Genomic DNA, 21179 nt, shown 5'->3' with positions numbered 1-21179 from the left:
TTTTGTTTTCTTTTTTCCATTTTCATGCAGATAAATTTAAAAAAAAAAAAAAGCAGTAAATCTAGGGAAATAAATCTAAATAGAAAAAATGATTTTTTTTTTGCCATATGGTGTGACTGGCAAGGCTGTGTACTGAAAGACTATGCAGAAAGATAAATCAATTACCATTTCAAATAACTCTTTTTTCATCGTTGAGGGTTGTGGAGCAGGGGGAAGGGTGCCGGGGAGTAACTATCATTGTTATAATTCAGAGCTATTTCTGCATCTAAGGGAGCTGACACAGATACCAATCTGGACAATACCAGATGGTGGTACAGAATTAATCCACTAGTTAAATTTTTATCTCAGTGTCTGTGAAGTGCTTGTCATCACTGAAAACGAAATGTTTAGATTGGCTGTAAAATAGCGTCTACTAGGTAACACTGTTACAAGCTGCTTTCTAGTGCTTCCTCTGCCAGCTCATTTTATTTGTATGAAAGGATGCTGAAAAATAAAACAGTCAAACTAGTTAGCATTTTTCCCTCCAACATGGCAGAAGCAGTCCTAGTCTATGTGAAAATACTGGTTCCTTCATTTCCATTATGAATCAGACTAACCTTTTATTTCCTGTACCTCAATACCAGCCTTTTTAACTGACCGATGTCCCATTTCTGTAAAACAAAATTATTCTTCAGGACAACTGACATTTCAGAAAGATGCTCAGTGACATTTTCCTGATAGCTTTCTCAAATGTACAGTACAATCCTACAGTAAACAATCCCATCAGCTTCTGAAGTTCACCAAGGAGAGTCAATATAAACCGTTCTATAGCTCACAAAGCCATGGAAAAAAGAAAGAGCTTGATTCATGAAAGGTGTTTGCAATAGTTAACTCTTATGTCACAGAGAGATTTTATGGGCACGCGTAAAGGTTCAGGGAGTCCCACAAAAATAAAACTGCTCGTTATAATAAAAATCACAATGGATTAAAGGCTGGAGGCTGGGCTGAATCAGGGCTCCTCAGCTACAGCAGCTTCATACTGCAGCAAAAGCTAAAAAGAAAATGATATACAATGACTTTCCTCATCTAACCTGTAAGTGATGAATAATCCCATTATTTTTTTGTTCTCGTGTTTCTTTGAATAAAAGGCTAGAATTGTTCTTGTTCAGGTTACTATATGCAGAAAAAGCCACATCCAGTCAGATGCACAACTTATCTGGTCCAGTTTCCTGTTATTAAGAGCAGCTGATACCAGATGCCCCAAAGGAAAACCCATGAATTATAAACAGACAAATATGGAATAACTGGCTTAGTCAGAAGTTCATTTATAACAGCAGACTCTTACTGGTTGACTAACACCCTGAAGCCTGAGGCTTTATCTCTCTCATACATTTTTTATCCAATATAATGTAACAGTGGATGATATTTTTATTCCTGTAAAATATCTAATCTCTCTCTGAATCCTGCTAAATTGATGTCTGACTAATCAGGTCACTCTCCCTGAAGTCAGGCTGCTTGCTTGCCTTGGGGGTTACTAGATTAAAACTGGGAAGTGCTTCCACTACATGGAAATAGGACTTCACATTATACTAGATTCGTTTTCTAATGATAAATACTCCCAATGAAATGAATATAAATTTTAAGTTGACTTGTGTTTTAACTTCAGCCTCTGGGAGTCTCCTATATGATAAACTCAAGAGGAAGCAGTTGACTTCTCAGAAAATGAGACATTAAAATTAGTAAAATGCTAAAGAGTTATGCTTTTGTTTAAGCAGGTACTGACATAACAAGGGATAGATCTACCATGAGGCAAATGCGTTTTGATTCCTCCTACGACAAATGAACTCAGGTGCTCAGGACTCTCCTCCAACAGAGCATGCAGCAATGCTGAAGAATGGTCTTTTAACAAAAACTGAGCAGTAGCACGCAACTTCAGCAGGCAGAGCTTGTAGTGTACTTAAATCATGGTCACTAAGCTACCAGGCTCTTGGCCGGTGGTATCAGATAAGTGGCACTGATCTGAAGATACAAAATGTGAAGCTGTGACATTAAAACTAAAAAGAACATACTTTCTGTGGATGCAAACTTCCACACTGCTCTGGCATGAACATCTCCAATGAATACTGTTTTATCTTCTGAAGCAACAACATCATGCGGCATCTCAAAGCTCTGTGAAGATAAGCAGTCGCAGATTACTCTTAAGTGTCTACACACTCACGAGGTCTCCTTAACCCTGAACTTGAGACTGGTCATATTCAGTCCTTAGACTGGAAAACACAGCAGGTGCTGTTGTGAAGACCTAACGTGAGTGAAGGGAAAGAAATTCCATTTCTGTCATATGTTTGCTTTCTCCAGGGATAACAACATGGAGATGATTCTTATGTATTCACGCTAAACAAGTTTTATATTTATAATATTTTTATTCATATTCTTGCTTTCGATTTTGTCCTGCAAGATACATATTTAAAAAATCACGGATCTTGTTTTCAAGCCCACATATTTAGTTTTTGTCAGAGTTTGAATGCAACACAGCTATTTTCTATACTCAGAAAAAAAACCCCTCACTCTAATATAATTTAAACCTGGACTGCAAATAACAGATTTCCAGAAAGGGGAATCTTAACATTTATTCTTTAGTTTAAGTCAATCTATGTAAAGTTTTTTTAAAAATAAATGTAATTTTTATGTGTAATACTGTATGAATGATATTTAGCCTTAACTTCCACACTAATCTTCTCTAAAGAAGGGATGTAACCATACAGTTGAATATTATTTCTGCTTGGGAGTATACTCTAATTTTTGACAAATTACTAGCACCTAAATATACAACTATTTAAAATTGTTCATTCTTCTCTTAAATTAGCTTTTAAGGACTGTCTGACTGCACAAAGTAGGCTTGTCCTGACTGAAGGTATTATCTGTAGGAATAATCTTGAGGGTAGTATAATTTTCAAATGTGTACCACCTGTAGAAACTAAGACCCGAAATTCTTGTGTCTTTATTAAGCTATTATTATAAAGAATTCCTTTTGAATACCTTACATTAGAAACCATCTTATTTCCTGTAATAGTCTGATGAAAGTTGGAGAAGTGGGATGTTGCCAACATTCTCATACATGTAATGATATGCACCAGACACTGTGCAATACTCCACCTTTCTAAGCGGAATGAAAGTATCAAGTATTTCTCCAGTAGAGAAGTTCATCACAAATCCTTGCACTGGTTCTGCCTGTCCAGGATAAGGCTTTCCATTAACTGCAAAGAGGAGACCACCTGCAACAACATTAGATTTGCTTTAATAACCCACACATAGCAAACTACAGGGAAGATGAATTGTAATAGCACAGATGAAAAAAGGCTGTTTGAGAGCAAGAGAGAGACAGATAGGAAAGTAACTCAATAGGAAACTGAATCACAAGAGGACAGTTAAGTAAGGTATAACAGGTGAAAGTTTGGCATTTAAAAGATGCACACACATTCACTACAGATTGGTTAAATGTAAATAGAATATGAAAGCATTAAAAAAATAATCTGAAGAATGCTTTGCTAAGGATGCTTGATCTGATAGTGAAAAGTTCTTTAAATACATCAAAAGCAGAAAGTCAGCTAGGAAATCCATGGTACCACAAGCGGAGAAGGTGTGAAAGGGGGACTCCGGGATGAGGGGCCTGTGGCAGCTCAGTTTTTCTCATTTTTTTCTGTTGAATCAGTTGGGGAGATTCTGACACTCATTTTTTTTTCAGAGCAAAGAGGTCAGAGGAGCCAGCTTAACTGGAAGGAGATACACAAAAGGTGTTAGACAAGTTGGAGGGTAATAATTTACTAGGTTTGGATGGCATTCACTCAAGTTCAGAAGGAAGTAAAATGTGAAAGTACAGACCTCAGGCCAAGCTTAGTGACCTAGCACTGCAAACAGCCACTCCTCCAGAATACTAGCAGACTGCCAAAGTAACGCCCATCTACAAGAAGGGCTCAAAAGAGTCATGTCAACAATTCCAGCGTCCCTCTCCAGTAAGACTGTAGAATCCATAATGAAGAACACATCATGGGTAAGTGTGGCCTGTTGGAAACAAGTTGGTATGGCTTCTCTAAGGGAAAATTGTGCCTCCTCCTCACGAGGAGAAAGAGCACACAGGTAAAGGAGATTCTGTAGACATACTTGGAGTTTTAGAAAACCTTTGACAAAGTTGCCCATCAAGGTTGTTACAGAATGTGAGTTGTCCTAGGGCTGAATGAAAGATCCATTAATAAACAGGAAGTAAAGAGCAGAGCTTAAGAGCAGAGCGTGTAATTTTTCAGGACAGACAAGTCTGAGTAGTGTGATCCTGCAGGGATCAGAGCCAGAAACAATTTCATTCAATAGTCTTCATCAGTGACCTGAAAAATGGGCTGAACAGTGACATCTCCCAGTCTGAGGAAGGTACTGAGTTCTGCAGAGTTGTCAAAACCTTGATGATATGGAGAAAGACTTTATATAAGGTTAAATGAGTTGTCAAACAGATGGCATAAGAGCTTCAGCAGGGACAAATGTCAAGCGATTCTTCTGCAAAAAAATAATCTAGATCATGCCTGCATGATGTTTAGCTTAGAACTAGCAGCTACAACCCAGGAGAGACACCTCTGAACCACCACTGAAAGGTCTCTGAAATCTTTGGCTCCATGTACAGTGACAGCCAAAATGTCAAGAGAATGTTGGGCATCATCAGGAAGAGAATTAGGAATGGAGAGGACAGTTCTCTCACTATGCAAAAACTTAGCATGCCCACATCTTGTGTACCGAGTGCTCTTTTACACTCTGCATCTCAAGAAGGTCCTAATGAAATTAAAGATGCTAGAGGAGAAAGGCAACTACAATAGTCAAGGGACCAAAGCAATTAAGTGGCTTACGGTGAGAGACTAAGGTGTCTGGGGATCTTTGGTTTGGAGAGGAGAAGGCTAATATGGCGGCCTATGGAGCAGATATGGGGAGTGTAGAACTGTTATTCACCAACTCCCAAAATACTAGGACTGAGAAGCACTCAATGAAACTAGGTCACTTTTTTAAATTAAAAGAATGAAGTGTGCAGTGAACTTCTGGAGCCCGTAACTGCAGGAGGTCAAGGAGGCAGACACTACGAAACAGTTCAAGATGGAATTAGAAAAACTCATGGGCAGTAGGTCTATAGAAAGATATTATGAAGAAGAGGTCAGGAGCTAACTCTTAACACCCATAAATAAAGTGCTTGTGGAGGCATGGGGAGTAGGAGAGGAACGAACAAGAAAATGCAGCCAGGCTTACGCATTCTCCTTAGAACGCCTCTCCTGCTGCCACTGTCAGAGACAGACCTACAGGTATCAAGTATCTCATCCAGTACAACGTTTCTTATATTCTTGGCAGATGCAAAGGAGATAACCCTGATATGAAATCTGATATCAGCTACAGAGTCAGGAGCCTGACATGCCCAAATTCCTCATCCATTTCTTGACATTTACATGTATCGGTATTAAAAATCTAACCCCAAAACTTAATACAGTAATTGTTGACCACATTGTGATATTAAAAACCACAACTTTTTCAAACTGTTTTCTTTTAGGGGTTTTTTTTTTTTTTTTTATGAAACCCAAAACTTTTCTTCATAATTTGGAACGTCTTTATTTTGCTTTCATCAATGGAGCTTGAAATTAGTATCTTAAAACATTATTATTAACTGATTATTGACTGTGCAGTCACTAGGAAGCAAACAAGATCATCTACTTGTTGATATCACATTTAGGGCATCTAATCAGTCATTTCTCAGCAGCAGAGATTACATGCAAGCTTTCCTCATCCCACAAGTAGGAAAACAGGATAGTTCTAACATTTCCCATTACATCAGCTCTACTTTGAAAGAGAATAAATATCTGGCCTAAGATAACATGTTAGCACTCTTCATGAAATAACACTGTGTACTGCGGCATACTGGCATAAAGCAACTACTTGAAATCTGAAGTACAGGAAAAAAGATTACCTGGAACATATGAAACCGCAAACAACTCTCTTCCAAACGATTTGTGCTTGATCTCTCTTGTGAACTCCCCAGTCTCTAACCTGAAGCACTGAATTCGGCCGTTTTCCCTGTCTGCAACACATAGCTGACTGAAGTCGGGGATCAGGGCTAAGCTGTGAGGGATATGAAACTGTCCAGGTCTGGCTCTGCCTAAAGACGTCTCTGCAATACAAAATAATCCAGGTTTGTGTTAAAGTACACACTGAAAGTCATCAGTTTTGCTTAGAAACAGCAATATGCCACATAACGCAATGCAACATTGGGGAAATAATAAAGGTAGCTTGCTTTCTTCTCCTAGCAGTTTTACTCATTTAGGTAGTCTGTGGTAGTCATTTGCGCTGTCTTTGTAAATCCTAAAGGTATGACTTCACTATTTCCTAAAATATTTGGCATAGTTTAAAGCCTGATACATACATCTGAGTCAGGCAGAAATGTAATTAGTCATAAGACTTAAAATAGATGGGATCATGGCATAAATCTTACAAAAATGGTAAAGGCTTATACTATTTGGTCAAATGTTTAAGAAAAATAATTTTTTTGTGAAAGTCAGAACATTTCCCTGATAAGGCAGTACATGCCAATACTTGTACTGAAAGCACGCTAACAAATTCCCATTTTTTATTTTTAGTGAATAATGTAACTACTATAAGTAGCTGTGTGAATAGAAGAGAGAAAATTGGAATGCAATGACAAGGCTGGAATTCAGCTAGGGTCTGGAAGGTATTTCAGTAATTGAAATTCATAAATAAAAGTAATAGTATCATCAGCAATCTCATGGTTCACGGTGCATTCATGATAGCGGCAGTATGGGCAAAGTACCAAGAGCTCTGATCTGTACCTTCTCCCCACTGCATCACGTACAATCCATTTGGAGAGAACTGAATGATTCGACTGTTACAGTAGCCGTCAGAGACATAAATGCTGCCAGTGGTTGGATCCACAGCCACATCAGTTGGTTGACAGAAATGACTGTTGTCACTGCCTGGTTGCAAAGCCACTCCTAATACCAGTAATGGTTCTCTGTCATCTGCTCCCAGTTTGAAAACCTTTTTTTTCCAGTTGATGGGAAAAGAAAAGAGGTTTCAGTTATGGAAGGTGAAATGTAAGAGGGATGACCGCTTATGGAAAAATACCTATTACTGTGCATAAAATAAATTTATATGCCAAACAATCTTAGTGTATTGACCATGACATCTATTACCAGTTTTTCAGTAGTGTCTATTCTAGGAAATTTCACCTAAAATACAGATTTCCTGTGATTACAGCAAATGAATTACTTTCACATTCTGGATTTAAGTACCTAGGAGAATTGATAAGCAAAGATGTAGCAGAAAAATCTATTCTTTTTCAAAAAAATCCTTGTTTTAAAACAGATACTTTTATTTCTGAATACTACGTACATGTAGCTAATTACTCAACACAACTATATTCCATGAAGGCCACAGGGGTCAATTTCTGTAGGCATATTCTTAATGTTTATCTTAACAGGCCTAGATAAATAATTTATGTCAAATCTCTAGGAAAACAAAAACATTTTTTCACAAAATATTAAGATCCTGGTATTAAAGCTTCAAAAACATACCTGATGGAGAGCTACATCAGTGACCCAGTAGTTACCATTTTTGTCTATACTCAAACCATGTGGTAAATAAAATCTGCAAGCACAAATATAGAAGAATCTAGTTAAAAAACATCTTTCAGGAAGAATGATGTGATGATTTCACTTTTTATCTACAGATCAACAAATGCTGCACATACTAACTATTTGTAGTATTTAATGAAAAAGATAGCTTTACAGAACAGAATTTTCTTGACAAGAGCGTCTCGGCTCTGAAATTTGGTTTATCTCTGGTTTCTCACACAGGCTGATATTTGGTATCTTTAAGGACAATATACAATACTTATGAGCTCTGCATTTATGTTAATCTGTCTGGTAGATGAAATTGTATGAATTGCTAGAAAGCAGAGGTGGTAAAGATGGCAAACTACTTTTATTAGTTGTTGCTTTTAATTATTATTTATTTATTAATTTAAATAAACTCAGAGGCTACAATCACACAGTGTAATATAAAACATGTGAAAATGGGTTTGGGGAGTAAAATACACAGAATTGTTAGTTCTATTAATAAAAGCAAAAAAAAACTTACAGACTTTTGCCCGTGGAATGAAGCAGTTTTGCATTACTTGGATCCAGGACAAGAATTGTGTTCTGTTCAATTGGTCCAAGTCCTCTTTGCTGATAAACAAATTTGCTGTCAAAAGAACTACATAAAAATAGAGGAATAGAAAGGCAGCATTAGAAGGTTCCATTGATGAACAATACATGCGCACCTTAAAGCCAAGTTTTGCAGTTTAATTGCAGTAAGGGGTTTTTGGTTTTTTTTTTTTTTTTTTTTTCTATAAACAAGCATTATTACATTACTGTAAGATCATAGGAGTTACAGTGTTGGATGTCTGCATTTCCTACTGAGGTTATGACTTCCAAAGTAAAGGAGCACCAAATCAACACAGCAGCAATTAAGATAAACCTAAAGCAAGTAAACAAAAAAAAACTCTTCTTTTTTTTTTTTTCTTTTTTTCTCTCTCTTCTTTGCTGTCGCAAATCACAAATGGGAAATTAAACAATGTAGCCTAAGTAAAAATACAGCTAATCACCAGGGCATAATTGCCAGTGAAAACAGGTATAGTTTTACTGTGTAAGGCAGTGTTTGGGCATCTTCTTTTTTCTTTTTTTCCAAACACAGTTCAATATTTTGCTAGAGCTTACTACTGTAAGATTGAAGTCTTAAGGTTCTTACTCTTTTCAGAGTGTGCTTGCAGGAGACTGTAGGATATGATGTCTATTTCTCCTACCCTCACAACTCTACACTCAATTTTCAGGGTACATGGAATATATTAATAAACAACATTTAAACATGTCACTATTTCAGACATTAAGAACCAGGATTAACTTTCCAGAAGACATTTACTAGGCATAAAATTATCATACGCTTAACAAAGAATAAAAAATATAGTTGTATGTACCCCTACAGAGAAGTTGGCTGTTACTCTAACCTGTTGAAATATATGTTCAGCATTTAGTAAAGGTGAGTAGAATGTAAAATATTTTGAACAAAATTTAAGTCTAAATGTTAGAAAATGGTATTTGACTGTGGATGAAAAATGTGCGAATGCAAGACATACTCCCCCCTCCCACCTTGTATTTTTAAATCCATTTGTTAATCCCAAGAGAAATCCAGCTATGATTGATGCAACTTCATAAACAAGAATATACTCTGTAGTCACAGAGAAGGCTATGAATAAAGCTATTAAAACTTTATATTGTACAGTCCTAGCAGCCTCACCTCTCCATAACATTAAATATTTATATGTCTAGAATTTTCAATGTGGAAAAGCAATGCTGGCCTCATATATAACTAGAAAAATCTATGACAGGATGTGTTGAAGTTTCTGCATAGGCTATCATTAAAAAATAATGTTTAGATATTGCCATTATGCCTGTTAACTATCTGTGACTATCTATTTAGTTTCTGATAGAAATTAGTAAGTTCTCTTCACAATGAACAGGTTAGCACAAAGTGATAGTTACTAAAACTCTCTACTAAGCCCTCCTAAGCACTCTGCCGTGATGCTATAGGGATACTCAGAGTAAACAGTACTGGCACACAATGGCCTGCTAATGTGTAGCTGCTTGTTTTTTTTTTTAGGTGCTCTTTTATTCATTAGCATTACTTTACTGACAGTAATCTTCTGTGACAAGTTCTCTTGGTTTTAAACAGTTTAAACAGTAAGGGACTTGCTTTAAGTATGGATGACCACAACTGGAGAACCAACACTGGGCAGACTGAACTAATGTTATTATTGTTATCATTAATCAGCATAGCTCATCACAGAAGAGAATCTTAGTGGCAGCAGGCATTGTACAAAAAAGCCCATAGAAAATAGGATTGTATCCCTGGAGAACTGAGTATCTAGAAAACTTAAAAAAAAATAAAATTTGCTTTCCTTATTATTATTTTGGATCTTAGTAACAGTGCTGTCTGCACTTCTAAGTATTCCCTGCTAACAACTACCCAGCTTTTCTGGGAAATCAGTGCTTTCAGTGTAAATAAGAGATTCTATGGTATTTTATGCAAAGGAAGCCTAGTGAACTTTGAAATGAGTTTATGGGAGCGATCTTCCATGCATCTTCTCCCTGTCAAATTTCCTTTTCTAGGAGAAAAACTGGCATGCTACAGAATCACAGCCACTCTTTTTTCAGCAAATGTTCCTTTGTTTCAGCTGATAAATGAGGACACAAACGATGCTGACTACTGCTAGCTTAAAAGAAGCAAGACCAAAAACAACTGAACAAAATAACGGAACACCTTACTGTTGTTATGTCGTATTGCTCTGCAGCATGGTTTTCTAATAGGTTCTACAGTTTGATAGCGAAAGACAACTAAAATATGCTGCATATGTCACTACTTCTAATTTCAAACCTCAGCTATTTTTCTACTTCTCAGCTGGCCACTTCACACTAATACAAACAACATACTGCTAATTCTAATGTCCTTCTGGTGGGCTACATGTTTAAATTTAGACAGACCACCTGATCTCATAACCCCTGAAGGCACAACCCCTGAGCTCATTTCTTGATCAATATCCATCACCACTGTGGCACTGTGCTCAGCCTAAATTAACCTGCCTGGCTTGTTAAGAATGCAGTAACAAGAATGCAGTTTATGTTCTTTATTATGTCTTTTATAAATGGCATGAATAGTATACATTTTTCATTACAAAATGCAAAATAACTTCCAAGTGATTCATTGCTTAGCCAGCTGAATAGTTCTAATTTTTTTCATTCTGAACAGCACAGGCTGCCTGTAGCAAAGACTGTTCTGAAACTGAGGAGACGATGTGGTAGAAGAACCTGACTCTTTTAAAAGGATTTTTTCTTCTTGTAATCATGCACAGAAGGAATGCTACAGCCACTGAAAAGCTGCTACACTATCACAGGGCTTGTCATGGCATAACTGCTTTTGTGTTCTGAAGCAGACTGAAGTTGCCTTATAAAACAGCACAGACCATTCATCCAGCTATATTTAGTTGAATGCGAATCCAGCTTTTATGACATGTATTAATAATGAATCGGAAACATTTGTGCATTGCCTAACAGCACAGATAATTTTTGTTTAATTTGTTTCCATACTATACTGGTGAAGCACTGAAACAGAGAAAACAAATTCTGGGCTTTCAGGCTTGATTGATTCATCATGTTTATGATTTGGTAAAGAATATTATACTCAATTAACTGCCTATTTGCAGCTAATGATAAACATTAACTGAAAAACTCTGATAACTTCTAATCCCAACAGCCATGATAAACCCCATTCAAATTCTGTTTTTTTTATTGCTTTTCATTGAAAAATGAGAACACATATACTTCTTCCTTTTCAGCACAACCATGAAAGGGTCCTCAAACCCTTCATATGCCCATGACATACCCAAAGACAATAAGGGAAGGCTGACTGGCTAAGCACAGTTCTGTGTCCCTCTTCTCTGTGCCACAAGATATGGAAGAACATCTTAACCACAGGCATGTTTTCTAAATATATTGTTTTCAAGTCACAATACTCTATATACAGGCCTACAAAAGTTTTAGCTTATGTGACTTAAGGGTTCCTACCAACACTAGCTTTCCTATATATTGATTAACTGTGCACCATAAGAAGAAGGAAAAAAAAACCCACCACAACTTGTGAACAAAACCCCCTCTGAACTGAATTAGGATTTCATGTGTAGTTGCCTTTATGAAAGGCCCATAACCAGCTTCAGTTAACAGCAGCTCATCTTATATCTTGGTTACGTATCTGGGACTGAATGCTTCTGATGATATTTATAAAGCCAGGCAGTTCCACTTTGTTCCAACTTCAAACCCCACATGATGGCAAATATGGCAAGCTCCCACACAGGACAGATCAACACTACAAATACTAAATATAGGATAAATCATATTTCTGGGAAGTCTAATAATCACAGGCTAGAAATCCTCAGAATACGAACAATGGCTGCCATCAAGCACAGGGCTGAGTTAAGTGAACCTGTGCTGTTACCCAGTACAGCTGGTAGGTATATGAATTTACAGACTCCAGACCACAGCCCTGACCTTCTTCTGCATCCACAAAATGAGAAAGTTGAAGTTCAACCTGTCTCTTGACATGGTTGATTCATTACACTTACTTGTTCTTTTACAGAACGTCAATGTTTTTTTTTCTTTATTTAAAATCTGTTAGCTTTGCTTGGTCTCAAACTCCATTTTTGTGCTCTGGGTTGCGTGTATACCTCGCTTGCCAGAGGCTCAAAAATAAACATTTCAGAAGTAAGAAATGAATATAACTGCCAGCCTATTTTCAAATATTTTTTCAATTCTTTCTTCAATAATAGAAAGAACAGCACTTATGTTTCATGCGTGGGAGGATAAAAAACCCAAATCAATATCAGCTTTTACTTGAAGCTTGAGTAATACAAGTTGCAGCATGTCTCATCCTTTCAAATTTTATAGTCTATATTTATATACACTTGAGCTGGAGAGATCATTGATATAATGCACAAGACATAAATGATTGCCTTATCTGCTGCATTATGTTATTTAGCTAAAAACCAAAAAAACTTATTTTCCTCCGTAAAACAGTATTCTAAGTATAATTTTTTATTATAAGGTTGAGAAAGCTGTACCCTCTAACCCTCAGAAATGATGTTATCTTAAAATGAATTCAATGGGAGTTGAAAAAAAAGGCTACTGTTTAGCCTTATAGTTATATATAGAGAACAGATGCTTAGAAAGAAGATTAAAAAAACACATTAAAAAAGGATACTACATAATATTCTGTTACAGGCTAATACTATTTCCTCCCAGTGTTTTGTTGAAATTTCATGGAATTTTTTCCCAAAGTGTCTATCTAAACAGTTAGACATACTATTTTAAAGCTCAAAGACGTAAGGACACTGTACAAATAAGGACACTGTCCTTTATTTGGAATGTTCTGTTCTTAAAATAATGTACTTTTGAGTATACTACTTTACAAACACTAGAAAAATGGCCATTATAATGTTTGGACTTTTTGTTTTGTTTTGTTTTGAGTGACATTAAACAGTAAATTTGTCAAATGAGTAGAACAAAGCCTGTTTTGAGAGAGTGCCTTTTAGCGATCCTATTTTGTTCAGTGGACATAAACACACAAAAAATGAAGACAGATCAGAGCTAGCTTTGCATGTCTTAAACCTAGGTAATAATAGTAGTGTACCATGCTAAAACATCGTTCTCCCAGGTTAATTAGTCCTGCTAAAAAACATGGAGAAGCAAGGATAATTAATCTCAGTGAATATCATACTAACATGGTCATACAGTTTAAGGACCTAAGGTACTATGCTTTTTTTTCTTTGGAGACACATTCTTATGGTTTAAAGACCTAGTAACCCCACCATCTTGAACTGTCAGTCACCACTTCCATTCTGAGTCTCCCAAAGGCACTTTCAGCCAAAGAACTGAATTTTAAACAGAAAAGGAACAATCCGTCTTTTCTGTTCTTGAGAAGACATACAAACAGCATGCACCAATTTGACCTTGTAACATGCCATTTGGCAGAGCGTCTACTTACTTTTCATCCCAAACATGATCACCTCTGTGGAAGATAACGAGGTTATTTTCAAGGTCCAGGGCCAACCCAGAAACTTGGCCTAGTTTGAGGTCTAACCCAGGCCACTCCACAGCCTCTTCTATGTGGAAATCTGACCAAAGAAACAAATAAACAAAAGACAGACATTCATGTAGCACACTTATTTAAAAAAAAAAAAAAAAAAGGTTAGCTAGCATTTGGTACAGACTGTTGGGAATTATATGGACATTTTCTTACATGCAGTATTTCCATTAATGCATTGCAATTTAATTTCAAGCATAGTTTTATTGAAGTAAAGCATGCACAAGCACTGGCATCCTGCTACGTATAGGATGACTGAAACTTCAAAACAGCTTTTGACTCCATTATTTTGTCCATCCTATAAGGATACAGGTATACAGACTCTAGAAGTTTTAGGAGCTCTGCAAATACTTTCCACATGGGAAGATTAGAGAAATACACAACTACTATCCAAAATCAGCAGGCAAATTTAAATATTAAACTATCAATGCTTTATTAAAAAATACATAAAAAAGACTATGAATCACTAAACCAACTACATATCAGAAGTGGTTGAATCATGACTTTTTTTTCAAAAACGCTTTTAACACTAAGAAAAAAAATACAGGGAAGGAAGAAAAACAGCAACAAGAAGCAAATAAAGGAGTAATTCCGTGAAGTTTGCCCACAACATTTCTTACAGCCAATCTATGTGTTAGTTCTGGATACTGTTCATATTCTAATCCAAATATTATAAGCATGAATAGGAAATAGATGTCTAAATCTGATGAAAGAGATGAAGAAGGGTATAATATCTGTTATTGTTTATGATATAACACACTATTTTTAAGAATAAATACTGCATAGTTTTTGAATATCACAAATCTGATTTTCACACTTAATCAACCACACAGGATTTAGCAAATGAACCACTACTGAAAAGTCAGGTATTTCTTGTGTGTCTCTTAAATTGTAAAACTTTCTTTCTCTTAAATTGTAAAAAATCAGTTAAGGGAAATAAATTCATTTTCAACTTAAAGATTAAATATATATAATAATACTTACTTCAATCTGGTTTATGTAAAAATAGACTTACACTGAGTAAAGGTATGAACAGTCCAAAATTTGAAATAGTTGCAGAGCATTGGCTATAAGGTTTAACTTCTCACAGTCTGCTTAAATGCTGTTTGGAAGAGGTTGGTCTGGGCTGCTCTGCCAGTATTAAGGGACAATTGAAAAATAGTCCCCCCGAAAAAACAATGTTACGGCAAGACACATGTCAATAATTCTGATAAAAGAGCCAAAGAAACAAAACACCCAAATCCTAAAAGTCCTTTTACATGTTAGGAAATCCATCACTCCTTCTTGTCAGAAATTAATTTGTTCAGTATAATTCAGGTATTTTTAATCTGCAGTTTTTGTATGTGGGTAGGTACAGCCAAACTGAAGGTGAACACAAAGCACTTTGCAGCTGCATGAAACTGGAGCTGTTTCACTAGTATTCAACGTGTCTGACAGCATCATGCTGTACTTTGCAACTTTCAGTTCACCCCGAGTTTGTGTGTTTTGCTGTGATGCTGTGATCACTGGGGTACCATTTTTTGCTGTGATGCTGTGATCACTGGGGTACCATCTAGGCAGGTGAAGAACACATTCCCCCTCCCCGCTCGCAAAGCGCCAGGGCATCAGTGCTTTGAAACAAGGCAGACCACAGACCTTAACACACAGCACCCAAGGAGTTTTAAGAGGGTTCAGCTGGAAGTGATCTTCTAATGAAAGGAAAAAGGAAAAGGGAAACAATGTCCCAAAATTTTCAGGTCACCTGGGCAATCCAGGTGTTCTGATAAGCACACCCCCCACACCTTCCATTTCACTTGGAAGAAATGTAGTCTGAGGAGTAACAGCAAGGATGGGGTGGAGGGAAAACCATTTTCTACAACCTACACAAGGGAAAGATAAAGCCAGTGCTGAAAACCTACCACAGGCTAGAAGATATTTTGCCTTTGTAGTTTTAGATACCATAGCTAGAGTAGTGACAGAGAAACTCTTTAGGCTAACACAAAACTCAGACAAACCTAAGGCAATCAGCAACTGCAGTGAACCCAAGACAGTAATCAAAAACTTCTAGAACAAGAAATTCTACTCTTTAGCAATTTTAGCGGAACAAAAGTCCCAAGCTAAAAGAAAAGCCATTGAGAACAAAAATTATTCATATTCCTACTTGTATACAGTTCCATTGGTCACAGCAGGTGCAGTACCAGGTATATTCATTGACATTAGGATTTTGAAATAAATAAAAGGATGGAAATTCTGTGTCTGCTTCCTCACTTGCTCATCCCATATCAGTCTAAGTTAACTTGCAGAAAACTTGTGTATGTTTAATGTTACAGTGCCCCTTGGCCTCTGAGACTTTTCATAAAGGTTGGAGAAATTAAAAGCCTAAACATAGAAGGCCTAAATTTTGGCCTCTGTAAAATTCAGTCTCTCAAAAGGCATGTACTATAAAATACAAAATCTTTGTACTTACACGTAAAGGACTAAAATATTTCTGATAGATCAAAACAATAAAATGAATGTACAGTGTAATACAGTCTAATCACAAGAACTCCAGCCTCTACACAACCTTCAGATTTTCCCACACTTTTCCAAAACTGGTTTATTATTGCTACCTTTTCTTTTCCCTTTGCAAGCCTCATACTGCAAGTCCTTTGATATAGGTTTATCTTAAGGCAACTAGCTTTTTTACAAAAACTTAATTACTAAATTTAGATTTCATTTATCTAAGACTGATTTTTAATTCCCTACAAAACTAAGTGGTACACAGAAAACCAAAGTAAATTACTTTTCCCCATTAAAAAATACTTTTTAAAATAAACTTATAAAATCATGAGTTTTGGTGTCATTGAGATTTCTAAACTAAGTACCAGATCTTCTACCTTGTAATTTAGAATAATTCCTTTCATCCATAAACCTAGAAAGAATTACACAGATTTAGAACACGCAAAACAGCCTCTAAACTCTCTACAAGTAAAACAATAAAGCCTTATTTATTGGCAAAATTGCAAGTTACTGTCCAGAAATCTCTGGAAGCTCTTGCTAGCTTTTAACATTACAAATTTTAGTCATGTTGTGTTTACTCCCTTGCCATCAGAGTAGTCATTTAAATCTTGACAAATGTAAGCAAGCACTGCATAGAAGAATTTTAAAAATTGGAAAATTACACTGTTTGCCTTAATTAGGAAGCATAATTGTATTGGTTGCAGCGATGTTAACAATCTGACTGATTAGTGACCAGTCTCAGGGTAACAAGATAACAACAGTGTAGGAATAGCAGTTGTATAAAGTTATAAACATAACATTTACCGCAATCTTACTTAAGATATTGTTCACTTGCTTCTTTAGGCCAGTTACAGATTTAAAATTAGAATATATGCAAGACTAAAAATATTAAACTATTTTAATTCCCCTGATTTTTAAACAGTTAAATTAAATGAATTTAACATCAACCAGAGTCTTATCCTAAGAAATACTGAGAACTTTTTAAATTTAATACCGTAAAGAACTTTATGAAGGGTGCACTTTTTTTTATTAAATCAAGTTAGAACACTTTATGTTCCAATTCTTCCTCTGAAGAGGAAAATTCTCTTACGGAAGGTTCTGTTCTTCTAATATGTAAATACTTCCCAAAACAGAAACAAAATATGTGCTTAAAGATTTTATTGCTATAAAAGTTCTTTTGCCAAAAGATGGCGCTGGCAGCTCCTACAGTTCAGAATTTCTGTACTTAGCACTATCACAAACATTAAAAAAACCCAATGTTAATTAAGATCATTTCAGTTTTTCTTTCTCCTGTAAATCAAAATTGCATCATTTGAAAGTCCATTTGTTAATTACAGCTCCACCAACAAAGTCTCCCAAAATGAATATATAGCTACTAAAGTAGCCAAGCAAATGCTTCCTGTAGTTAGAATTCATGCCATATGGTGTGCCAACTAAGTAATTTATTCATTTTGCTGATACTCCCTCTTCTGGATCAGTTAAAACAGAAAGGAAATTTCTTTTTTCCCCTCTATGCATCACATGCTATTAGTCTGAACTGAACAAACTGGTTGTGCTGAAACGCTACACACATTACTCTTCCAAGCATTTAATTCCAGTGTCGCTTATGGAATTATTAATGATTTACACTTATGTCAGGCATATGGTAACAGCCCACCTGTTTTTTGCCCCTATGCCAATAACTTGACACGCTCTGATTTAACTGACTAGCATAACATAACACTGGGAATTCCTCATCTTTGTTTTTCTGTTAAATACAAACTCAGATTTTTGCCAATTTGAATACTGTAATAGAATCTCACATAAGCAGAGACAATACATGTTAACATTTTGAACTGAAATAAAAATCAAATGGGTGATGAATGATGTGTATTTGTGGACAACAGTACTTAAAAACATCAAGCTGGCAGGTTGCAACATAAAAGCAAGCATGTGCTGCTACGGCTTACGCATACAGATGACTTTCATGCATACATACCAGTCTCTTTTATGAGATACTCGTCACATGCTGCATTATCTGGCTTTCCACATTAGCAAGTAAGACTAAGCACAATCAATATCACACAGACCAAAATGCAAGTAAAACAAACACAATACTTCCATGGTTTCTGCTGTCATAGAAACCTGAAGGGAATGAATTATAAGCCTAGTATAATAAAACAGCCTGTCCAAGAATATTTGGATAGCCAAGCCCAATTCAAAATAAATATGCAGAAATTTTACTTCTCAAGATTTTTTCACGATTAATTACCGCTCTTTCTGAATGAGAGAAAAAAAGTCCCTTAGAACTACAGCAATAAATTTTACAAAATCCTGTGTCTGATAAATCAAGGTAATCAGAAAACCCATAAAATGCATCGATTATCCCAGTGACCATTTTATAGCAGTTGCTTGTATCATGAAAATTCTTTGCTTCCCATGACTACTATATCCTGTGGTTACCTTGTTTTAATGATATAAAATCATTAAGTAAAAGTCTTAAAAATAGAGAAAATATTCCAACAAGTACTGGTATATATTCTCTCTTCACACATGGAGGGGGAAATACCCCCACTGAAAAACTTCTAAAATAGAGGGAGAACTTTTCCATAATTAGGAAAACTCTCACATAAAATACTTCCAAACATCAATTGATATTCCCTTCAGATTTTGCTAATGTGGATCACAGCTCTTACATTGCATTTAATTGTATAAAATTAACCCCTAACCCACCTCCTGTATGTTCTTTTTCCCAGCTTCCCTCACCATGTTTAGGCTGTTGTAAAGACAAATGTCTGTTCTCTGGTGGCCTCAAGGTAGACTCTAGTCTGTGAAATTTGTGAATTCTGTCTCTGACAAGCATAGTATTGTCCCTCTCATCATGATTTGTGATCTCTCTGGCAAGATCCTTCTTTTGGACTACATTAGCAATCTCAGCTACAAGATCTGAGTCTGCCTTTTCTGTAGGGTTATGCTTATGCACATGCACAACATCTTCCCTTTCTCCTAGCAGCTTGGAAAGGAGTGAATAGAAATCACCTGTACAGAAAAGAGAAGAGATAAGAGGAAAGGAGGGAAAAAACAATTATAACAGATCGTGTACTTTTAGAAAGCTTCAGCAAAGTATAATTTAATAAAGTTATTCAAACAGTCATTGTCAAAAGTATTATAAGAGGGCACTGTTTCAGCCTTGGGAATTGAACGAGCCACATCTCTGGTATGACAAGCTAATATCAAATCTTTATGAACTTTAATTTACATTCAAATGTCCACTTTTACCTGACACTCTGGCAGCAAAAAATAAGCACCTCTGCACAGATAATTCTTGGGAACAAGGGAAAAAAAAAAAGAAAAAGAAAAAAGTATACAAATTTCAGTAAAAGAATATTTATGATGGAATTATCTGGATTTGCTGGGCTACTGCAGACTTCTATTTTTATAAAACAAAGAGGTAAAAATTCTATAGTTTTATCAATTTGTTCACTTACAAAGACAATAATACAGAGTCATGATGCATTTCAAAATATATTTCTTTGAAATCTGTCATAGCATAAGAAGGTTAGGCTGTAAGAAAACAGAATTTCACATTTGCAAACAGATTCCATAGACCATACTGTAGAAAGAAGACACACTAGTAAAACAAAGTTATCCATTAAATTTTGGTTTATTAATTCAGTCTGGGTCCTGTCCCCCCTCTTCGTCCAAACAGTAACACTCCTTAGTCACAATATCACCTGGCAATGCAGAGAACAGTATTTTCTCAAGCTGCTTGCTAGCAATGCAGTTATCACTATAGCTTTCTTAGACACCAACAAGCATTTCAGTAAATTCCAGAACAATAGCTCAAAGCAAACAACCGAAAAATAGGTATGCAAATTCCCAAACCACAACTTTCTTCACAAAATATTCAAACCAGGTTTCGATGAAGTCAATGTTCAATTCTTTTTGCAGTATTACATAATGTGATGACATGGTGACAAGTATATTCCCTGTCCTGGGATTCTCTGCTAAAAAGCAGGTACTCAACTTGTTAGAATTTATTAATCAAATATCCTGGCTGCCTGAAACTATAATCAGTTCTGTTAAATACAAATGCACCATTTGAATGGAAAGAGACACCCAATATGCTTTAAGATTTAATGCAAGTAGGTATACCTTTATTTCATTTTAAGTACAAATTGCTCGTAATTAAGAATTTGTATTATTTTATGACAGGCTATATAAGTTTTTTAAGAAAAGCAAAACTATAACTAATGAAGCTTTTGCCATAAAAAAAACCCCATCCAGAACTAGAACCCATTACTAGCAGCCTGGGACACAGGAAATTAAGTCTTTTGGAAATGACCCTAAGAGGATCTGCCATTTTATAAACAGTCTTAGTTCAACGATTTTGAGTAGGATTCCATTCCTTGCCCTTGGAAATGAAATAACCCAGATGAAATCCTCTGCCAGAAAATAATTACTGAAGTAACAGGGCCAATTTCAATGAAATGAACAAAGCAAATTAGGTAAGAGAGAATATTGTTAAGCTATGTAACAAATATGAATTATTTGCTTCAAATACAATTGTGAAAATAGAATCCTTCGTAATCCCAATACTGTCATTCAACTAGTCCAACGACTAATTCAGAACAAATCCAAATATTCAAAAAGCATGATAAAATAGAATTTTTGGATACAAACCATATTTCTTCTGAGAAAGGTCTATAGTTACATTAATCAGGTCCAGTAGGCTCTACTTAAAGCATCCAAGAATTGGTGCTGATGTAGAAACACATTTGGAATTTCCTTTACTTAGGAAGCAATTGGTATTAAAATACTCTCCATTGGCCTTAACAATATTTTTGCACCATTTTAAAAATTAAACAAAGTTCCTATGTAAAAATGTTTTGGCTTTATCCATGGCTGGAGACACACATATGAGAAAAGCCCACTGACTTCTCTATATGCAATAACTTCCAACAGGGAGATCTGAATGG

General features: G+C 35.9%; 1 protein-coding gene across 4 annotated transcripts in view; it reads right to left on the bottom strand.

Moving 5' to 3' along the window:
• PAM (peptidylglycine alpha-amidating monooxygenase) overlaps positions 1 to 21179 on the bottom strand; it is an 81899-nt gene that overhangs the window by 4950 nt on the left and 55770 nt on the right. For 3 of the 4 annotated variants that reach the window (XM_009891661.1, XM_009891662.1, XM_009891663.1), the window contains exons 14-22: positions 18934 to 19239; positions 13645 to 13774; positions 8152 to 8268; positions 7587 to 7659; positions 6843 to 7050; positions 5966 to 6166; positions 3133 to 3251; positions 2049 to 2148; positions 597 to 650 (exon numbers count right to left, since the gene is read on the bottom strand). In XM_009891661.1, the coding sequence (XP_009889963.1) occupies positions 597 to 650; positions 2049 to 2148; positions 3133 to 3251; positions 5966 to 6166; positions 6843 to 7050; positions 7587 to 7659; positions 8152 to 8268; positions 13645 to 13774; positions 18934 to 19239 (1308 nt within the window). The remainder of the gene's footprint in view (positions 1 to 596; positions 651 to 2048; positions 2149 to 3132; positions 3252 to 5965; positions 6167 to 6842; positions 7051 to 7586; positions 7660 to 8151; positions 8269 to 13644; positions 13775 to 18933; positions 19240 to 21179) is intronic. The other variant, XM_009891664.1, reaches the window with a different exon arrangement.

This window comes from Charadrius vociferus, unplaced genomic scaffold (assembly GCF_000708025.1).
Source record: "Charadrius vociferus isolate BGI_N301 unplaced genomic scaffold, ASM70802v2 scaffold609, whole genome shotgun sequence".
Classification (NCBI taxonomy): Eukaryota; Metazoa; Chordata; class Aves; order Charadriiformes; family Charadriidae; genus Charadrius; species Charadrius vociferus.
Note: the sequence above shows the minus strand (reverse complement) of the source record. Positions and strands in the feature narration are given on the sequence as shown.